General features: G+C 43.2%; 2 protein-coding genes across 7 annotated transcripts in view; both read left to right on the top strand.

Moving 5' to 3' along the window:
• ATL3 (atlastin GTPase 3) overlaps positions 1–9,137 on the top strand; it is a 50,534-nt gene extending 41,397 nt beyond the window's left edge. For all 3 annotated transcript variants that reach the window (XM_082659095.1, XM_082659096.1, XM_082659097.1), the window contains 5 exons: positions 950–1,077; positions 1,691–1,747; positions 3,007–3,078; positions 3,469–3,900; positions 4,694–9,137. In XM_082659095.1, coding sequence (XP_082515221.1) covers positions 950–1,077; positions 1,691–1,747; positions 3,007–3,078; positions 3,469–3,900; positions 4,694–4,780 — 776 coding nt within the window. In that variant the 3' untranslated portion in view covers positions 4,781–9,137. The remainder of the gene's footprint in view (positions 1–949; positions 1,078–1,690; positions 1,748–3,006; positions 3,079–3,468; positions 3,901–4,693) is intronic.
• A 3,862-nt stretch (positions 9,138–12,999) lies between these two features.
• LOC309825532 (phospholipase A and acyltransferase 3) overlaps positions 13,000–17,743 on the top strand; it is a 30,617-nt gene continuing 25,873 nt past the window's right edge. The window contains exons 1-2 of one of the 4 annotated variants that reach the window (XM_082659142.1): positions 13,000–13,153; positions 13,600–13,677. In XM_082659142.1, the coding sequence (XP_082515268.1) occupies positions 13,663–13,677 (15 nt within the window). In that variant the 5' untranslated portion in view covers positions 13,000–13,153; positions 13,600–13,662. Of the gene's footprint in view, positions 13,179–13,253; positions 13,378–13,599; positions 13,678–17,743 lie in introns of those variants that run through there. The other 3 variants (XM_082659145.1, XM_082659143.1, XM_082659144.1) reach the window with 3 other exon arrangements.

The raw sequence follows: 17,743 nt of genomic DNA, 5'->3' as shown, positions 1-17,743 counted from the left end.
AGAAGTTAGATCATATAAATCAGATTCCTTGCATTTTCATAGTTGGGCCAGCGAGTTCTCACTTTGAGGAAAGAGCTCTATTTAATGGCTCTCCTGAACCCTCTGTGAGAACTTGGTAGAAGCTGAAAAGAAGCTATCACCTTTCCTGAGATAGTAGCCTTTCCCTTTGGGGTGGCCCAGAGGGCTTCTCTGAGGAGATAATAGAAAATAAATATCATGGGGTCCATGTGCTTTTACTTCCTTTAACATTAGAAAATGAACAAAAATAAAGCACGTGGGGCTTTCCTGGTGGCGCAGTGGTTGAGAGTCCGCCTGCCGATGCAGGGGACACGGGTTCATGCCCCGGTCCAGGAAGATCCCACATGCTGCGGAGCGGCTGGGCCCGTGAAACATGGCCGCTGAGCCTGCGCATCCGGGGCCTGTGCTCCGCAACGGAAGAGGCCACAACAGTAAGAGGCCCGCGTAAAACAAACAAACAAACAAAATAAAGCACATGGATGAATAGTGAAATCTAATGGATTTAAGGGGGAGAGTGAGGGTACAGCAAAGGCCTGGCTTGGGAGAACCTGAGGGGTTGATACTTGATTTTCTGGAAGGCCTGTTAATGAAATTCTTTAAAAAGTGAAATTTCTTGAAAGTCTAGGGAGTAGGCTGAATCTCCCAGAATGGAAAGCAGGGTAGGGATGTTCTGCATATTCGGTTCTGGACTAGAGAGGACTTAATACTGCAGAAGGGAAGGAGACAATACAGGTACATGAGAACAGAAACCCGCAAGCAATCTGGTCATTGTCAGAAAGTGTCAGACTCACAGTCTGGGACCCCCGCCCCTGTCTTTTAGCTAGCAAACGTTAGAACAACTAGATAGAGAGTGAAGATTGTGCGTTATGCTCCCCTTGGTTGAATAAATCTGTTGGACTTATTGTTTCCTTTTTCTTGGTCCTGTGAACAGATATTGCCAGTGAATTCAAAGAGCAGTTACAGACACTGATACCATATGTATTAAACCCAGCTAACTTAATGGAAAAGGAGATCAACGGCTCGAAAGTCACCTGTCGGGGGCTATTGGAATATTTTAAGGTAAATGTGGGTTTTTATTATTAAAATGTTTGACTTTTGGTTAAACTGATCTAGGTTATAAACTAACTTGGTTTCAATATTTTAAAGCCTGGGGGAAAATTTGAAGGGGGAGATGGTGAGAGGCGTTTTGAGAGACTCCAGTGTCCTCCCAGGAGTGGGCCACTGGGTGGCAGTATCGGTCTAAGAACCAAATGGATGTTGTTTGCACTCTCTTAGAGGAGTAATTACTGTGGCTAAAGGAAGATTGTTCCTCAAGGAAGATGGTGTGGACAGGAGGTGGTTAGGAAGTTGCTGTGAGTAGGAGGAGACGGCACCTAGATGTGACACGACTACCTCAAGGCGGATGGTCACTCTGCCCACAGGTAGTGGTGAGGCCAGTGTGCATGGGGAGCCTGGTGGGAGTCCTAGACTTGTGCTGCTTTGAGAATATTTTCAGTTAACTAAAGAATGCTAACATGCACTCAAAGGTGTGCTGTGTTTTTGCTAATTCCTGGGTGTTGATCTAGGTCTTTAGGAAAATGCAACTGTATGGTCACTGTTTGTAAAAATCAAAGTCCAGTTAAATATGACAGAATGGCATTTTTCATAATTGTTTTTATGTTTATATTCTAAGGCATATATTAAAATTTACCAAGGAGAAGATCTGCCTCACCCCAAATCCATGCTTCAGGTAAGCAGTTCTTTGGCATCCTAAATGATATCCTTTGATTACTTGAATTGACCCGTATACAGTAAGCAGAGTCCTTTAAGAAGAGAATGCTGTTGGTCCCCCCCCTTTTCATTATGCTGAGGTCCATTCATGTTTAGCACATTTTCCAGCAGTGTGACTCCCTTCCAGTTTTCTTGTCTGTATTCATGCTGGTGAAGTTAGAACAGAATGGCTTCTTGCTGGGCCTGGTCTTCCCCCAAAACATACTGTGGAAAACAGGTTAAACATACCCAGTTCTGTTAGACAAATCATTTTCCTGTTACCTGTTGTCTCTTTTCATAGAACATGTCCGACGTATCTAAATATTTCCTGTTTACTAATCAGGTTTTTAATTTGCAAATAGTTTTATTTCCAACATTTTGATGTTTCCAAGATGTCATTTTGTTAAAACATATAATTTCTGACTTTCATGTGCTGAGGATAAGGCCATTTATTGCCAAATCTTTATTTATTTATTTTTATTTATTTATTTTTTTCTTTATTTCTTTTTTTATTTTTATTTATTTATTTATTTATTTACTTTTGGCTGCATTGGGTCTTCATTGCTGTGTGCGGGCTTTCTCTAGTTGCGGTGAGCAGGGGCTACTCTTCGTTGCGGTGCACGGGCTCCTCTTTGCAGTGGCTTCTCTTGTTGTGCAGCACGGGCTCTAGGCTCATGGGCTTCAGTAGTTGTGGTGCATGGGCTCAGTAGTTGTGGCTCATGGGCTGTAGAGTGCAGGCTCAGTAGTTGTGGCACATAGGCTTAGTTGCTCTGTGGCATGTGGGATCTTCCCACACCAGGGATCAAACCCGTGTCCCTGCAGTGGCAGGTGGATTCTTAACCACTGTGCCACCAGGGAAGCCCCAAATGTTTATTTCTTTAGTAGGATAACATTTTCACAAAGGGAGCTAGAGATTGGGATTGATGTTGTAAAGATAAATTTTTCCTCTTCTTTTCTGAGTTGCATCTATTTTTTAACACATAAAATCGAAGCAAAGGAAATACTTTCAGAGGTTTAATTTTATGCTAAAGATTATGTATGAGAACATTTTTTGGCAGAAAATTTGGCAGAAAAGGTATATTTTAATTCATAAATTGGGCTATATGGAAAGCTGAAAAACAGAAGAATAATAAAGAAGGGGGAATGGGGAATAGGGTGAGAGAAAATTTTTACTTGGTTATTTGTGGAAGAACATTAAAAGAGAAAGGATTTATGGTTTGTGCTTTCATTTCTTAAAAGGCCACTGCTGAAGCCAACAACTTAGCAGCTGCAGCCTCTGCCAAGGACATTTACTATAACAACATGGAAGAGGTAGGTTGCCGGGCAGTCGTCTTATTCTGAAACACCTATAACTGGGCATGCTGCTGACTTCAGGAGTCCAAACGTGATCCCGTTTAGTGTATCTTACGATGATGAGGCAACCTTCAGGTCTTCCTGCTTATTGGGGCCTTTTAATTATGGCCCTTTCTAAGCAAGGCTTTCTTACAGTGTCACAGCTCTCACTAATCAATATCACCCTGGTTACTAAGTGTGCTTTTCTGAGGAATTGAAACCAGACCTCTATTGGTCTTGGTCATCATTTTAAAGTTAATTTCTAATACCTTAAAACATTCTAAGCTTTTCAGTGTTTTCACTTGTTTTATTTGGCATTTGTTTTTGAAGGGTTCCTCACCCTTCACATTGTGTCTTTATTCTTTTTAGGTTTCTGGGGGAGACAAACCTTATTTGTCTCCAGACATTCTAGAGGAGAAGCACTGTGAATTCAAAGAACTTGCTCTGGACCATTTTAAGAAGACAAAAAAGATGGGTGGGAAGGATTTTAGCCTTCGTTACCAGCAGGAGCTGGAGGAGGAGATCAAGGGACTGTATGAGAACTTCTGCAAGCACAATGGTAGCAAGAACGTCTTCAGCACCTTCCGAACCCCTGCGGTGCTCTTCACAGGCACTGTGGCTTTGTACCTAGCTTCAGGCCTCACTGGCGTTATTGGTCTTGAGGTGGTGGCCCAGCTGTTCAACTGTATGGTTGGCCTGCTGTTAATAGCGCTTCTCACCTGGGGGTACATCCGGTACTCTGGTCAGTATCGTGAGCTGGGCGGGGCTATCGATTCTGGTGCAGCGTATGTATTAGAGCAGGTAAGTGGTGCCAGCTGAGCAGGCTGACGGTTGATAAAGGACAGATATTTGTGCTTTGATTGTAAAATGTCTCCGTTTGGAAGAGTTCAATAGTGAAAGAAGGCATGAGAAACTTACCCTGGCCATTTTTTTTTTTTTTCTAATAGGCCTTACGTTTTATTATCCTTCTTTAGGATATTAATGTTTATTTGTAGTATTTTGTTTCCACGCTTAAAAACTGCTCTTTAGTGCAAAAAAATTTCCAACGTACATATGTTGTGTTCTTCATGGGAAACTTTTAACTGCGTGTTCATCAGACATAATTCCTGTGTGAGTCTCTCCCCCATCCAAGGTTAGTTTGCCTCACTGAAAGTCACAAGCTTTGAAAAATATGAACCTTAACAAACTGTTCTATTTTGAGACCTACTAAAGGATGGCGTGTCTTTCACTTAAATCATTCAGTAAGCCAGTGGCTTTTGACATTGACATGATCTCTAGGTTTATAGATCCTTGAGACTCAGCTTTCTCTTTCTGAGTAGCAGGAACATATCAGTTAAGTTAGAAGCTTGTGGTAAAGCCAGGAGAGCTGCCCACCCCATTCCAGTAAGGTAGCAAAGGCTCAGCTGATGGACTCTCTGGGGAGTTAGCAGCTGCCACAGGCTCCCCGACCCCTGCATTTTCATTCCCTTATTTTCTATAATAACATAGTAACAATGTAGACAGAGATTTTCGAAAGTTTGTCTCCAATGGCTTACTCTTTTGATGCTGTGCTGTATTTTATTAACTGACATGTTGAATAAATGGACTTTTGCAGGCCACTTCTCACATTGGTAATTCCACTCAGGCTGCTGTGAGGGATGCAGTTGTTGGGAGACCATCCTTGGATAAAAAAGTTCAGTAGCATCTTAACAAGAGGATCCAACAAGACCCCGGCCAGCCCCTTCTGATTTCTGGGCTTCTGCCACAGCCACAGGTCCAGGTGCCAAGGAACGCAGACCTGGGACCATCTGGAAAGAGCTGAAACACAGCACTAATAAATGAACAGACCTTTCCTGTGGTTTCAAATTCTTAAACACACTTCCATTTCTCTTGGAAACATTTCTTTTCCTTGCTGGTATAGATCCAAGCCTATGTCTGTCTTCTTATTACTCTCTGCTTTGTGCACTTTATGGGGAAAAAGCTAAAAGAAAAAATGGAAATGCGGTTTTGTCCTTTATGTGCCATTTAGTGCCTTTTAAGGTTGAATCCATGCTTTTGAGGACATAATAGGGAGGGGATTGAGGATAACCACATGAAAGATGCTGTTTTGGTGAATTATCAGTTCTTTTGTACCTTAGTCTTTTGGAAAGGATTTTTTTTTTTAAAGTTTACAAAACTTGCAAAAGCTTCAGAACTAAAGACTGACTAAAAATGATGCCATTACACTTTTAAAGTCTTATAATATTAGAGAATTGTTTTTGCCACATAGTATGGAAAAATTATATCGTATTTAACTCTACCGTACACTGAAATTTAAGATCTGTTTCCTGACAGGCTGGCAGTTTTGTTAGAACATACTCTTTTTTTTTTTTTTTTTGCCTTCATTCATTCCTATAGCTTCTTTCTAGAAAAGAGACAAATATGGCTTGAGAAACCAGAGCAGCTTGTAATAAAAGGAATGAGCTTTCATACTTTAAGAAGAAAGCTTGAGTTTAAATGAACCATGTGACCTCTGATAAGTCATTTGAACTTGTGCCTTGGTCAGATTCACTGATTGTAGGTTTATATACATATATGTATTACACATAACTCACACACAATTGTCATTTGAGAGTTTTTGTTTTTTAGAGTTCTGTATGAAAACAGAACTTTATCAAGGATTAGAGGAAAGACATTTACCAAACATAACTGCCTTTAACTGGCAGCCTGTTTCATGTGGTTTAGCAGTAAATCAGGTCTTTATCCACAATGTTTATTTGCATTCTCCTATTCACTGTCTAATGTTTTTAATAATGGAGCTAAAACTGTCAGTTTTATTGAATCATCCTTTTAACTTTATACATGACTAGTCTGGTAGCTTTAAAATAGCTTTGGCTTAGTAAGGACCAAAGTCCCACCCAAATATGGACATATAATATCTAGAAGCATCTAAGAATTCTTCATTTACCTTGATCATGTGATAAAAAACTTTATCAGTTGCCTTTTCCTTTGGTTTTATAATGGTGAATTGTTGTGGATTTTAAAACTTCATAAAACTTGCCTGCAGGTATTTATATAAACATTCAGGTATGTGAGCCTTAATTCTTAAGATAATTTAACTTTTGCTGTGGGAGGTAGGGAGGTTTAGGCAAATTCTAAGGGTAAATTCTTTATACGTGAAGTATGAATGGAAGGTAGAAAAAGTCTCTTCTAGCATGTAATCTCTGTCAAAGAATATTTCTCTTGACTGTTTTAACACTTTACCACTCAAGTATTTTTACAAGTTCTGAATTAATTCCAAGTGTTTTATGTATTTTTTCGTATTTACATACCATCTTGCCCTGAAGCTCTTGCTGTTTTATTCAGCTGTGGTTAAATTCTAGAAGAATTCCAGCTTGTCCTAAAAGCTGTTTACTTGCATATCAGTGATACTTAGCTTTATTATCAATAAATTAAAAACTTAGTTTTGAAATTTTGGTGCATTTTCAGGTGGCCTCTCATCTTCCTGAAGGTTGATACTTATTTGCTAAAGGCCTTACAGATGTTGAGATACTTAGCTTTTAATGCATTTGTATAAGCACATTTATAGATTTCAGAAAAATTGTCTAGAATTATCCTACTTTTAATGGTGAGAAAGGATGCTGTGTTTAAATTTTATTTTAATACTAAAATATTAGATTTTTTAAAATAAAAATATATGATGTATGATTTAATGAAATCTTAGAATTTAGTTACTGTTTAAATCCACCATTTCTGTTTTGATCTTAAAGGAATAACTTTGTTTAATTACCCTGGGGAACCCTTATTTTTTTGTCTTTATCAGTTAACTTATTCTTCCTCCGGAAATTGTTTATAATATTTTCTCAGTGAGGATTTTTATGGTTTCCTTTGGCCTCTTTTTTTTTTTTTTAACAGAAAATTGATGATTTTATGTCAGCTTTTCCAATAAAAGGTACATTCTCATTGCTGGCTATAAATTGTCTTGGGGAGGTTTATAACCAGGTTGAAAAGAATGTCTTTTACCCCTTACCTTCCCTCAGCCGTTAGTTTGTGGGTCAGGGACATTACTTAGGACTAAGTTTTTGCTTGGTGTTTGTTGCTCTGCCACTCCTGCCTTTCCATGCAAGCATTTTTAATTTGCACATTCCTAACAGTATATGGGGCACATTCCTATTAACATATAAAAGGTTTTCAGAATTTTCTATGAAAATACTTCATTTTAGGAGAGGTTAAATATTGTTAAGTTTTTTGTTTTCTTAATACTTCCAGTTAGCTTCTAAGTAAAAATAATAGAATCAAAATTTTGATTGTTTCACTGAGGTGTGTAGACAAAATGAGGGAAAACTCTCATGTATGGTGATAAAACATCCGTAAAGTCATAACCTTATTTTAGCAGTATACCAAGAGATCTGTTTTCCCGCAGAGGTTTATATAGTAACAGCTACTTCATACTTGGTAGAGTTGCCTGTGAGTATTGTTTTTGTTTTACCTGGTTTTTCTTTTTTTTTTCTCTTTCATGAAGTAAAATGCTTTATGCGAACAAACAGACAAACTGCCTTGTACTGGCAGTGCGTTTCTTTAACAGGTCATACCCAGCGTTCCACCTGGCTTATGAAAATGGTGTCTTGGATAGGGTGAGTTTGGATGAGTGTGTATGTATGTTTGAGTTACAGAGAAATTAAGTAGTTGATTTAAGTCCAGGCAAAAGCGATTAAAAAAGTTTTATTTTTCCCTAGAGTATTTTTTTTAAAATAATGTAAACTTACATGGACATCTGCATAGAGCTATTGAAATGTAATTTAGGATTATTTAGGATGGCTGCCATCTAAGGTCGCAAACATGGGCTGCATCATTCTGGCTTACCTTTAGATCCAACAAAATTTTAGTCAAGAATAAGGGCATGATGAAGACAAGCTTCAGTTCCTAAAACACAAACTGTTTGTGTAGCTGGTGTTTTAAAATGACATTCAAAAGCCCATTTGTAAGAGACCATTTTGCATTTGAATCGTTTTCCTTCTGTTAAGTCCTGTTGTACCTATGTTTTGGATAGTGGTTCTCCTCTACCTTGAAGTGCATAAAACTTACCCCTGGGAGGCATATTTAAAGAAATTCAAATTCCCAGCTTTATACCCAGGGATTGCCTCAGTGTGTCTGGGTCTGGGTTGTGGCCCTGGAATCACCACTTTTAAAAACAGCATCACAGGTGGTTCGGAGACCACAGCGAGAGAGACTGCTTGGAGGGATGGGAAAGTGCAATTCAGTATTGTCTGGAGGCAAGTGGATGGCTTTTGCCTGAGGTTCAGAATAGGTGGTCTACTGCCAGATACAATCACTGAGAGTTTACAGTGTTCAGAGTAATAAGGATGCCTTTAGTCTAGAGGATTATCTAAACTCTGTGAAAATGTTTTTCTAAATCAGGAAGTCCTAGTGCCTTCTCTGAGAGATGAATGTACAAGTATCCTATTTACTACCGGGTGTAATTAGGATTTAAAAAAAAAAAACTTTTGAAAGTTGTTTTTCTTTTAAAAAAACAAAGTTCAGCACTGTGACTTTGAACCTCTAAATCTTTTATGCACAGAAAACCTTAAGCCTAAGTAAAAATGAACAAAAAGGAAGGAGAAGATCATAACTGTGAAAATTAGCCACAAAATAGCCCTTACCAGGGACTTTCAAGATAGATGTAAGGGCAGAAAGATTTTAGAAGAAATTTTTCTTCCTGGGAAAGGCATTTCAGGTGCCAGAACTAAGATTTAAATGTAGTGTTTTATGACCAAGGGAAGGCGGCATTTGATTCCCAAAGTTTCCAATTTTGATGAATAAATGCTATCATGGACTTAAGCCTTAAAGGAGTTAATATTAATTTTGAGCATATATAGAATTTCCTTTCTGATTTCTTTTTCTTCAAAAAAAAATGTTCAAAGCACTTTCTTTCTCCTAGACCCTTTTTGAATGGCTTTAAAATTTAATATACTTTTTAAAAAGTGCAATGGATTAGATTATGCTATTAGTATATTAAAAGCTTGTTTCTGTTTCTTAGTTTTAAGGTCATTTAATGGAATAAAGATCACAGCACCATGTTACTTGTGTTTCTTCTTTCTCTGTTCTTTAACATGGGAGGATCTGTGAAGTACATTTGGGCTTGGCAAAGCAAATAGGATCTCTAAGGGGATGAAAACTTGGGTCAAAGGCGCAGTGGTCATGCGGTTTGAGTGAGTCAGCTTTCTCTGTCCTGCAAAACAATACTGAACTAGTATCTTACTAGCATAATGCTGGAGCAGGCTGTGCTGTTGGAGGTATTGGGTAAAATGGAGCTAACTGGTTAATGGTTCCTTGTTGGGAGTGGGGTGAGGTAAAGAAAGCTCTACTGAAAGCTTTCCCTTTCACTGACGACCTTGGAGGCAGTGGGGAAGTTGGTTTGAACTTCTCAAATATTGACTAATCACTTTACATACCCAATTTAGCCCTACAATAAAAAGATGTATTTCCTAGTTTGAAACATACACTGGGTGGGGTCAGTAGCCTCCATCCCTCCCTCCATCCATCCATCCCTGATCGTACCAGGCTGGGTGTTGCACTGAGTTCATCGCAGTTTAGTAGGGAAGGGGCAAACTCACAAGTAGATGAGATACGAAGAGTATGGGGAGTGATGATTCCTCCATCAGCGTAGGCTGGCTGGAAGGAAGGGCCAGGGTGGGAAAAGTGGTCGTGGGGGGGAGACGTCAAGCAAACTGTGGCTTGTCTTTGGTGCATTGGCATTGTTGCCTTTGATGACCGTAAACAGTTTGCCAAAGATAAGTCCAACTCTAACTAGCTTAATAACTAAAAAAAAAGAATTGTAACTATGAAAAAGTTCCTTATAATTGGCTGTCTAGAAGTTAAGCTAGCATGAGGCCCTGGAAGAACTCAAATGTCAACAGGACTATTATCTCCTGTATGCAGTGGCTGCATTATTTGCTCTTGCAGATAGATCTCCATGCTGCCGGGGAGGGCAGGAACACATGGCTCCAGGCTTATATCATCTCTTTTAAGTCCCCAGAGGAAAGAGGCTTTTTGACCCACTGCCTATTCAAAAATGTGTATTTATGTATGTGTATATATATATATATATATATATATATATATACACACACACACACACACACACACCCCTCCATCCTAGAGAAAGATTCTGACTGGTCTCTGACTTGGGTCATATGCTCCTTCCAGGGCCACTGCCTAACCTGAGGGCTGGGGCATGATAGCCAGCCATATGTAGGTCACATGTGTCCCTACTCGGTGTGATGGGGGTACTGTGATTGGTGGCTCCACCAGAACTACATGGAGTCACCAGATGAGAGACTGCTGGACAAAAACGAATGTCCACTGCAGTTTTCAGTTCCCCAGACTGGCCATTTCACAAGCTAGTGGGATGAGAGCCTGCAGCGTCTCGGGAACGTGCTTTTAAGGGGAAATAGACGTGGTGACGCGCATTTATGCAGTGGAAGCTCCTCAGGGCCTCTCGAGGGGTTTATTCTCACCTCTTCAGTAGGGTTTGAGGGGTTGCAGAGATAGGCAATTCACAAGGAAGTTATACTTCACTTTCCTTTCACAAAAGCCTGATTTTTCCAGCCAGGACGAACTGTCAAAATTGGTATATTCACAAGGCCTGCCCAGAGTGGCCTGGATACACGTAAAAAGCCTGCATCGCTTGGCCGACGGAGCACCTTTCCCCGGAGGGGTGCTCCAGGTTTGAGCTGCTGTTCAGCGTCAGAGCCCTCGTGTTATCGTGAAATGCTCCCGCTGTGGATTCTGCTCCCTTAGATGCGGTTTGCTGCCCACTCTTCCTACCCCCTCCCTTTCCTCTTGGCCTGGCCTTGATACTCGTCCCCGCCCCCCACCTGCTCAGAATCCCACAGGGTCTCTTAGGCCTGCTCGGCATTTAGCCTTGTGCCGTTTCCTCCCGCTTCCTCAGTTACTTCTTCCTCAGAGGCAGCACGACAATGGATCTCATGGAGGAGGAGAACCTTCAGAAGGCAGAGAATGGAGAGATTGCAAATAATTAAAAAGTAATATTTTCCACCTGTCACAAGAAGAGGAACGGGGCTACACAGCTGGTTGCAGAAAAGACTGGAGGCTTCGTAGGCAGATAGCAGTTTGATCCTGGCTGTTTTGATCTTGGCTCTCCACCCAAATCGTTGTTTTGGACTTGGAATGGGGCTTAAGGGCAGACTATCTTGCTGGGGATGGTGGTGGCATCACATGGTATCTTCTCTTGGGGGTTTTCTTACACAGCTCCACTTTTGAGAGCTGTGTGAAAGGTCAAAATCACTTCCTTGACATCCCCGCCCCTCAGTGTTCTTTTTATTTTGTTTTTCCTGGCAGAGCAACAGGAAAAAAAAAAAAAAGGGGGGGGGGGAGGGAGGAAGGAAGGAAGGAAGAATAAGAAAGTAAAGGAAGTGACATCTGGGCAATACTGAAAGCAGAGAGTAAGAAGAGGCAGAATCTGTGGTTTCCTCAAAGCTGAACCTTTCCATCCTGGGTTTGACTGCCTTACAGGTAGTCTCTTGCTCCATACACATAACAACTTGTTGAGTGAGTAGTAATACACATAAAGCTCTGGTGTTTATTTTCAGCGCCTCTTGCCGGGAAGCAGGTGAGGAACGTGATGTTGATGAGCACGTTCCTTCTTGCTGTTAACAACAGCCAACGGGTCCCGAGTAAGAACTTGGCCCGTGCCAGACATAAGCCTCATTTCATCTGCTGCTTTCCCTTTGGGGAATGTATTTTTTTATATTATCTTTTTTTTTTATAAATTTACTTATTCATTTATTTATTTTTGGCTGTGTTGGGTCTTCGTTTCTGTGCGAGGGCTTTCTCTAGTTGTGGCGAGCGGGGGCCACTCTTCATCGCGGTGCGCGGGCCTCTCACTGTCGCGGCCTCTCTTGCTGCGGAGCACAGGCTCCAGACGCACAGAGCTCAGTATTTGTGGCTCACGGGCCCAGTTGCTGCGTGGCACGTGGGATCTTCCCAGACCAGGGCTCGAACCCGTGTCCCCTGCATTGGCAGGCAGACTCTCAACCACTGCGCCACCAGGGAAACCCTATATTATCTTATATATTGTACAATATCATCACCCCTCCACTGGCAGATGAACAAACAGGCTGAGAGAGGGAAGGGTGCCCTGGACCCTCTAGGTAGCCAGGGACAGGATTTGGCCCATGCGTCCTGATTCCAAGCTCAGTGCCGGCGGGACGGAGCAGGAAAATAGAGATGAAGAGGAGCTGCTTCTACCCTTTAGGAGTCACAGACCACTGCACAGGAAGGGCCTGTCTTTGGTCACTCGTTCACTCATTGATTCATTGATCCATTCATTCATTCATGGAATACCTGCTGTGTACCAGGTGGGTGCCAGGTTTTGGGGATATCTAATGGCTTAAGACCCAATAGTTAAAAGTACTTTCTCTCTGGTATGCCCTTGCCTTTAAATGGCTTTAAAGCTTAATATACAGTAGTCCCCCCTTTTCCTAGGGGCATACGTTCCAAGGTCCCCAGCAGATGTCTGAAACCGTAGGAAGTACGCAACCGTTAAGATAGTACCCGCTTATCCACAGTGTTGTCTCCTTGTTTGTTACCCAGCGGACTGCAGAAAAAGAAACCGCGGATAACGGGGGCCTATTGTAGTTTTAAACTACAGTATAAGCCCACTGGCGTGGAGGAAATGAGCGGATTGATGACACTCCAGTGTGATGTGTATACAAGATCTTAAGTTGAGCGGGCCGCAGCGCGTGCGTAGCCGAGGTGAGGAGGCGGCGGCCCTGCGCTGGGTTCTGGAGGCGCCTCCGCGCAGGGGAGGGTGTGCTGAGAGGCTTCGGGGTGAGCGGGGAGCGTCCTGGTATGTCTGGTATGTCTGCGCCAGAGGCTGGAGCAGGCTGTCACTGTCGCCGGGGCAGGGAGCTCTGCGAGGCTCTAATTAGTCAGTCTCACGGGGAGGGGCCAGTTGACCTCACGCTGGCCTGGACTCTGCGGCCATTTAGCCGGTTCCCTTTTCAGTGGAGGCCGCGCTGCATTCCAAGTCCTCGAGGTGGGGGGAGCGGTACTTCCCGGAACTTGAGGAAGGGTGAGACGCTTGCGGGGGCTCTCAGGTGTTACAGGCTGTGGTGGGGGATGGAGAGCTTGGGTGAGGCGGGAGTAAACAAGTTAGGGAGCCGCTGAGGGCAGCGGCCGGGGACGGAGGGCCCGGCGCGAGGGCGGCCCCGCTGACTCTCTGGGGGCGCAGCGCGCCCTGGTAGGTGACACGGCTCGCGCTCCCCGCCGCTGCGCCGCCCGGCTCTTCGGTATCAGGTGTACCTCCCTGGCCCCTGCAAGGGATTCATCCGTTCACGGCCAAGTGCAGGGGCAGGGAGGGGGCCGGCGAGGAATTCGCAGGGAGTGAGCCCGTTGTTCTCGGAGGGGTTAGAGACCAACCGGGCACGGTCTCCCCCGCCAGAAGCCACAGTCCCCTGGGGTCTTGGGGACTCTGTTTCCTGCTACTGACAATGAATCCCTGCTCTCCCGCTGCCTCAGGCGTTTACTCAGCTGATAAAGCCAACTCCAGCGTGAAATTGAGGGCCTCCATTACCGAAGGAGATGCGCGCGCCCGTGGTAAGTTGAGGGGGGGGCGAGTGGGCTGGGAGTGGGGGCCGTGTTTCGGTGGGTCTGAGTCATCACTTACGAGAGAGAGGGTCCTTGAGGATGTGGCCTCCACATGTGGTTGCCCCACTGGCCGGTGGGCATCAGGTGTGAGATGCGCGTCGGTGGGTATCCGTTGGAGTTGTCTCAGTGTGAGTAACTGCGTGGGCGGGTTGGGAGGCCGCCCTGCCTGAAACAGGCCCCCAGGAGCGGGGAGGCAGCAAGGAGAGATTTGCCCCGCCAAGGTCCTGTGCTGCCTTCCCGAGTCAGACCAGAACACCTGGGTGGGCTCCTGGGGCTGAGTGTCTGGGGCTGCACCTGCTGCTGCCCCCCGAGCCTGGGTCTGACAACAGGTGATTCTTCCGGCCTCAGCTGATGCACCTCATGACCAGCCCTGCCAGCAAGTTCCCAACTCTCACTTTTCCTATGGTTCAGAGATCATAAAGGTGCTTAGCAAATGCTTCCTTTCAGCCTAGCTGGACCTGCTCCAGAGAGGTTCTGAGCCCGGCTTTTGAGGTAGACTCCCCCCGGGGCTGTGTTCCTGCTGAGCACCTAGCTGTGGCACTTTGACCAAGTTTCAAATCAACTCTCTTCCCCAGAGTGAGGATTATACGACTTAATACTTACGAAGTGCTCAGAACAGTGCTTCACACACGTATTATGTGCTCAACTGTAATTCATTGTTATTATGATTATGATTTAATCCATGTAAAGGGCTTAGCACAGTGCCTGGTATTAGGGTGTACCTGGAATATTTGATGTCTGGAGTGGTCATTTGAAAACATCCTCTCCGTTAACTAGCAACATTATTTTCAGTAATAATCATGAAATGAATAGTAATAATGGCCAGAAAAGAAACACAGTCAAGTTTCTTCTGTTGAGCTTTGTATATGAAATCATGCCAGTGAAAATATAAAAACTGAAAAATAAAGTAGGTGTTATAGAGAAAAATAGAAGTAATGGGTTAATAGCTTTTAATTGCATTAGTGTATTTTTGAAGAAAACGTATTCTTACATATAGGTTGGTCACAGTAGTGAATAATAATGCCATTACAGTTTCTGTTTTGGAACTTTAGTTTCTGAAAAGTTGTCCTTGACTTTGACAAAATTGATCTTCTTTGTATATTCATGTCCAACACTCAGTAGAGCTAGATTTGTCCATTTATCTTTATTCACAGTTGAAGAACACTTTTTAAATTTAGTTATTAAAAATTTTTTTTATTGAAGTGTAGTTGATTCACAATGTTGTGTTACTTTTTGCTGTACAGCAAAGTGAATCAATTATACATATACATATATCCACTGTTTAGATTCTTTTCCTATATAGGCCATTACAGAGTATTGAGTATAGTTCCCTGTGCTACACAGTAGGTCCTTATTAGTTATCTATTTTATATATAGTAGTGTGTATATGTCGAGAAGACACTTTTTATTAATTTTAATTTCAAAAGCTTCTCTCATATGAAACAACAGATATACAAATTGGAAAAACCTTAAACATTAGGATAAGTTTGTCAGAAATTCATAAAAATCCCATTTCCTAATAAATTGGAGAAATTGCAACGCTGCCTATGTCTTAAAAAAATTAATTCTAATGGCTTCTATGTTTTATTTATTTTTGCTGATCTCTAGATATCTCTCTCTCTCTTTTTTTTTTGGCCACACCACATGGCTTATGGGATCTTAGTTCCCAAACCAGGGATTGGACTGGGTCCTCGGCAGTGCGAGTGTGGAGTCCCAATCCCTGGACCACCAGGGATTCCTGATTTTTTTAATTTATTTTATTGGAGTATAGTTGACTACAATGTGTGAATTTCTGCTGTACAGCACAGTGATTCAGTTATACACATATATACATTCTTTTTCATATTCTTTTCCATTATAGTTGATCACAGGATATTGAATATAGTTCCCTGTGCTATACAGTAGGACATTTGTTGTTTATCCATTCTAGTGGCTTTGTTTTTATTTTGATTTTTTATTATTATTTTTTAAAACATTTATTTATTTATTTGGCTATGCCGGGTCTTAGTTGCCACGTGCGGGATCTAGTTCCCTGCCCAGGGGTCTAACCCGGGCCCCCTGCATTGGGAGCATGGAGTCTTAACCCTGGACCAGCAGGGAAGTCCTCATTCTAGTGGCTTTTAAATATATCCACATTTAAAACATTTTCACTGAAACATATTCACCAGAAAATTCATTGTAAGTTTTTATCTTATTTGGCAAAATTCTCCCCAGTTTTTCTTCCTTGGCAAAAATCAGAGAAAATGGCCGAATGATGGTAAACTTTGACATTTATTTAATCCATTGCTTTAGAATGAGAGTCTGGTTCTTGGTGAAGTTGATCCAGACTTTCAAACACTTCTCTTTCAAACACTTTTCTTCTGGCACTGGGAGAGCAGACTCTTGTCTTCTGTTTAAACACAGGAAAATGTAGGATCACAGGGGTTGGTGGCCCAAACTGTGCTGAAAGTGAACTTGAACCATTCTGAGCCATTCAGAACTTACTGTTGGAACAGACACATGTAGCTGAGTCTGTGTATGTTGGGGGTTGACTGTATAGCTGGGTGTTCTCTGATTAAACTTCCATGTAGAAGACTGAAAGAATAAGAAATGAAAGTGTGCTAATTTAAAGCTCACATATATATTATTTTTTTTAAATAAATTTATTTACTTATTTATTTATGGCTGCGTTGGGTCTTTGTTGCTGCGCGTGGCTTTCTCTAATTGTGTGGAGTGGGGGCTGCTCTTTGCTGCGGTGCGCGGGCTTCTCATTGCGGTGGCTTCTCTTGTTGCAGAGCACGGGCTCTAGGTGTGTGGGCTTCAATAGTTGTGGCACATGGGCTCAGTAGTTGCGGCATGTGGACTTCAGTAGTTGTGGCTCGGAGGCTCTAGAGCGCAGTCTCAGTAGTTGTGGCACACGGGCTTAGTTGCTCTGCGGTATGTGGGATCTTCCTGGACCAGGGCTTGAACCCATGTCCCCTGCATCGGCAGGCGGATTCTTAACCACTGCGCCACCAGGGAAGTCCCTATATTATTAACTCTCAACAGGAGGTGCATGAGTTAGAACTTAGACCAATATCACTGATATTGTTTAAAAGTGTTGGCACACGGTGATAGTAAACAGCAGACTGATTTTTGGTGTGTCTTATCATGGTTTTAAAATTCTCTATGGACAACTCTCCCCTATTTGTCTGCACCCAGAGGATTCGGCTCTCACTCTCCCACTCTGGGTGTGCCACTGCCTGGCTCTTAGGGCTTGACAAATGTTAGTTGTTGTTAAAGCAGCTGCCTGGACCTCCCTGGGACCGAGAGGCTGTGTGTCTCCCATATGGGCCCACGTTTCTCCAAGCCCTTTAGTCCAGCCCTGAGTCCTCCTGGTCAGGGCCAGCGCTGACCATTTCCCTCCCCTCCGTGTTCTAAATTTACTTAGAATTCGTGGGCCAGGAGCTTTGCCTTCCCTTCTCCACCCACCCTGCCCTTAAACCTGTGGCTTGTTGAGCAGCGGCTGCTGGGGACGTGAAGCTCCAAAGGGCATCTGAGGCTCCAGATACGCAGAAATCGATGGGCCTGCTCTGGTCTCTGACTCTAGACTCGCTTATTGACTTCTTTATGACCCTCTAGGTTTGCCTGATGATCTGACAGATCTCTGTGGGGCTAGTTAAGGTGCAAAAGGGAGGGGGCGGGGCCAGAGGCTGGGAGGGGCTTGAGGAGGAAGCAGTGTGTCCCTCTTGCCCACAGACCTCTGCTGAGAATGTTGTATGTGCCTGGCTGGTTGCTCAGTCCAGCTGGAGAGCTGGGCAGGGAAACTGATCATTCCTTCGCAGGGGCTCAGCCCAACAATTATAGTCATCGGATAAACGGGGCTGCGGCTGATAAACACTCTCTGCCCTGGAGTCTGGGGGAGGCACTGAGGAGGTGGAGCCGTGAGGGATGAGTAGGAATTTGCCAGTGAACAGTCAGGGGCATTGCAGGACTAGAGCACAGTGATGTGGAGGCAAAGCTCGCCATGGGGATGCTGAGCAGATGTCAGTAGCTT

The sequence above is a fragment of the Grampus griseus genome (assembly GCF_964374135.1).
Source record: "Grampus griseus genome assembly, chromosome: 8".
Lineage (NCBI taxonomy): Eukaryota > Metazoa > Chordata > Mammalia > Artiodactyla > Delphinidae > Grampus > Grampus griseus.
The sequence above is the reverse complement of the archived record's forward strand: the minus strand, read 5'-3'. Positions and strand labels throughout refer to the sequence as shown.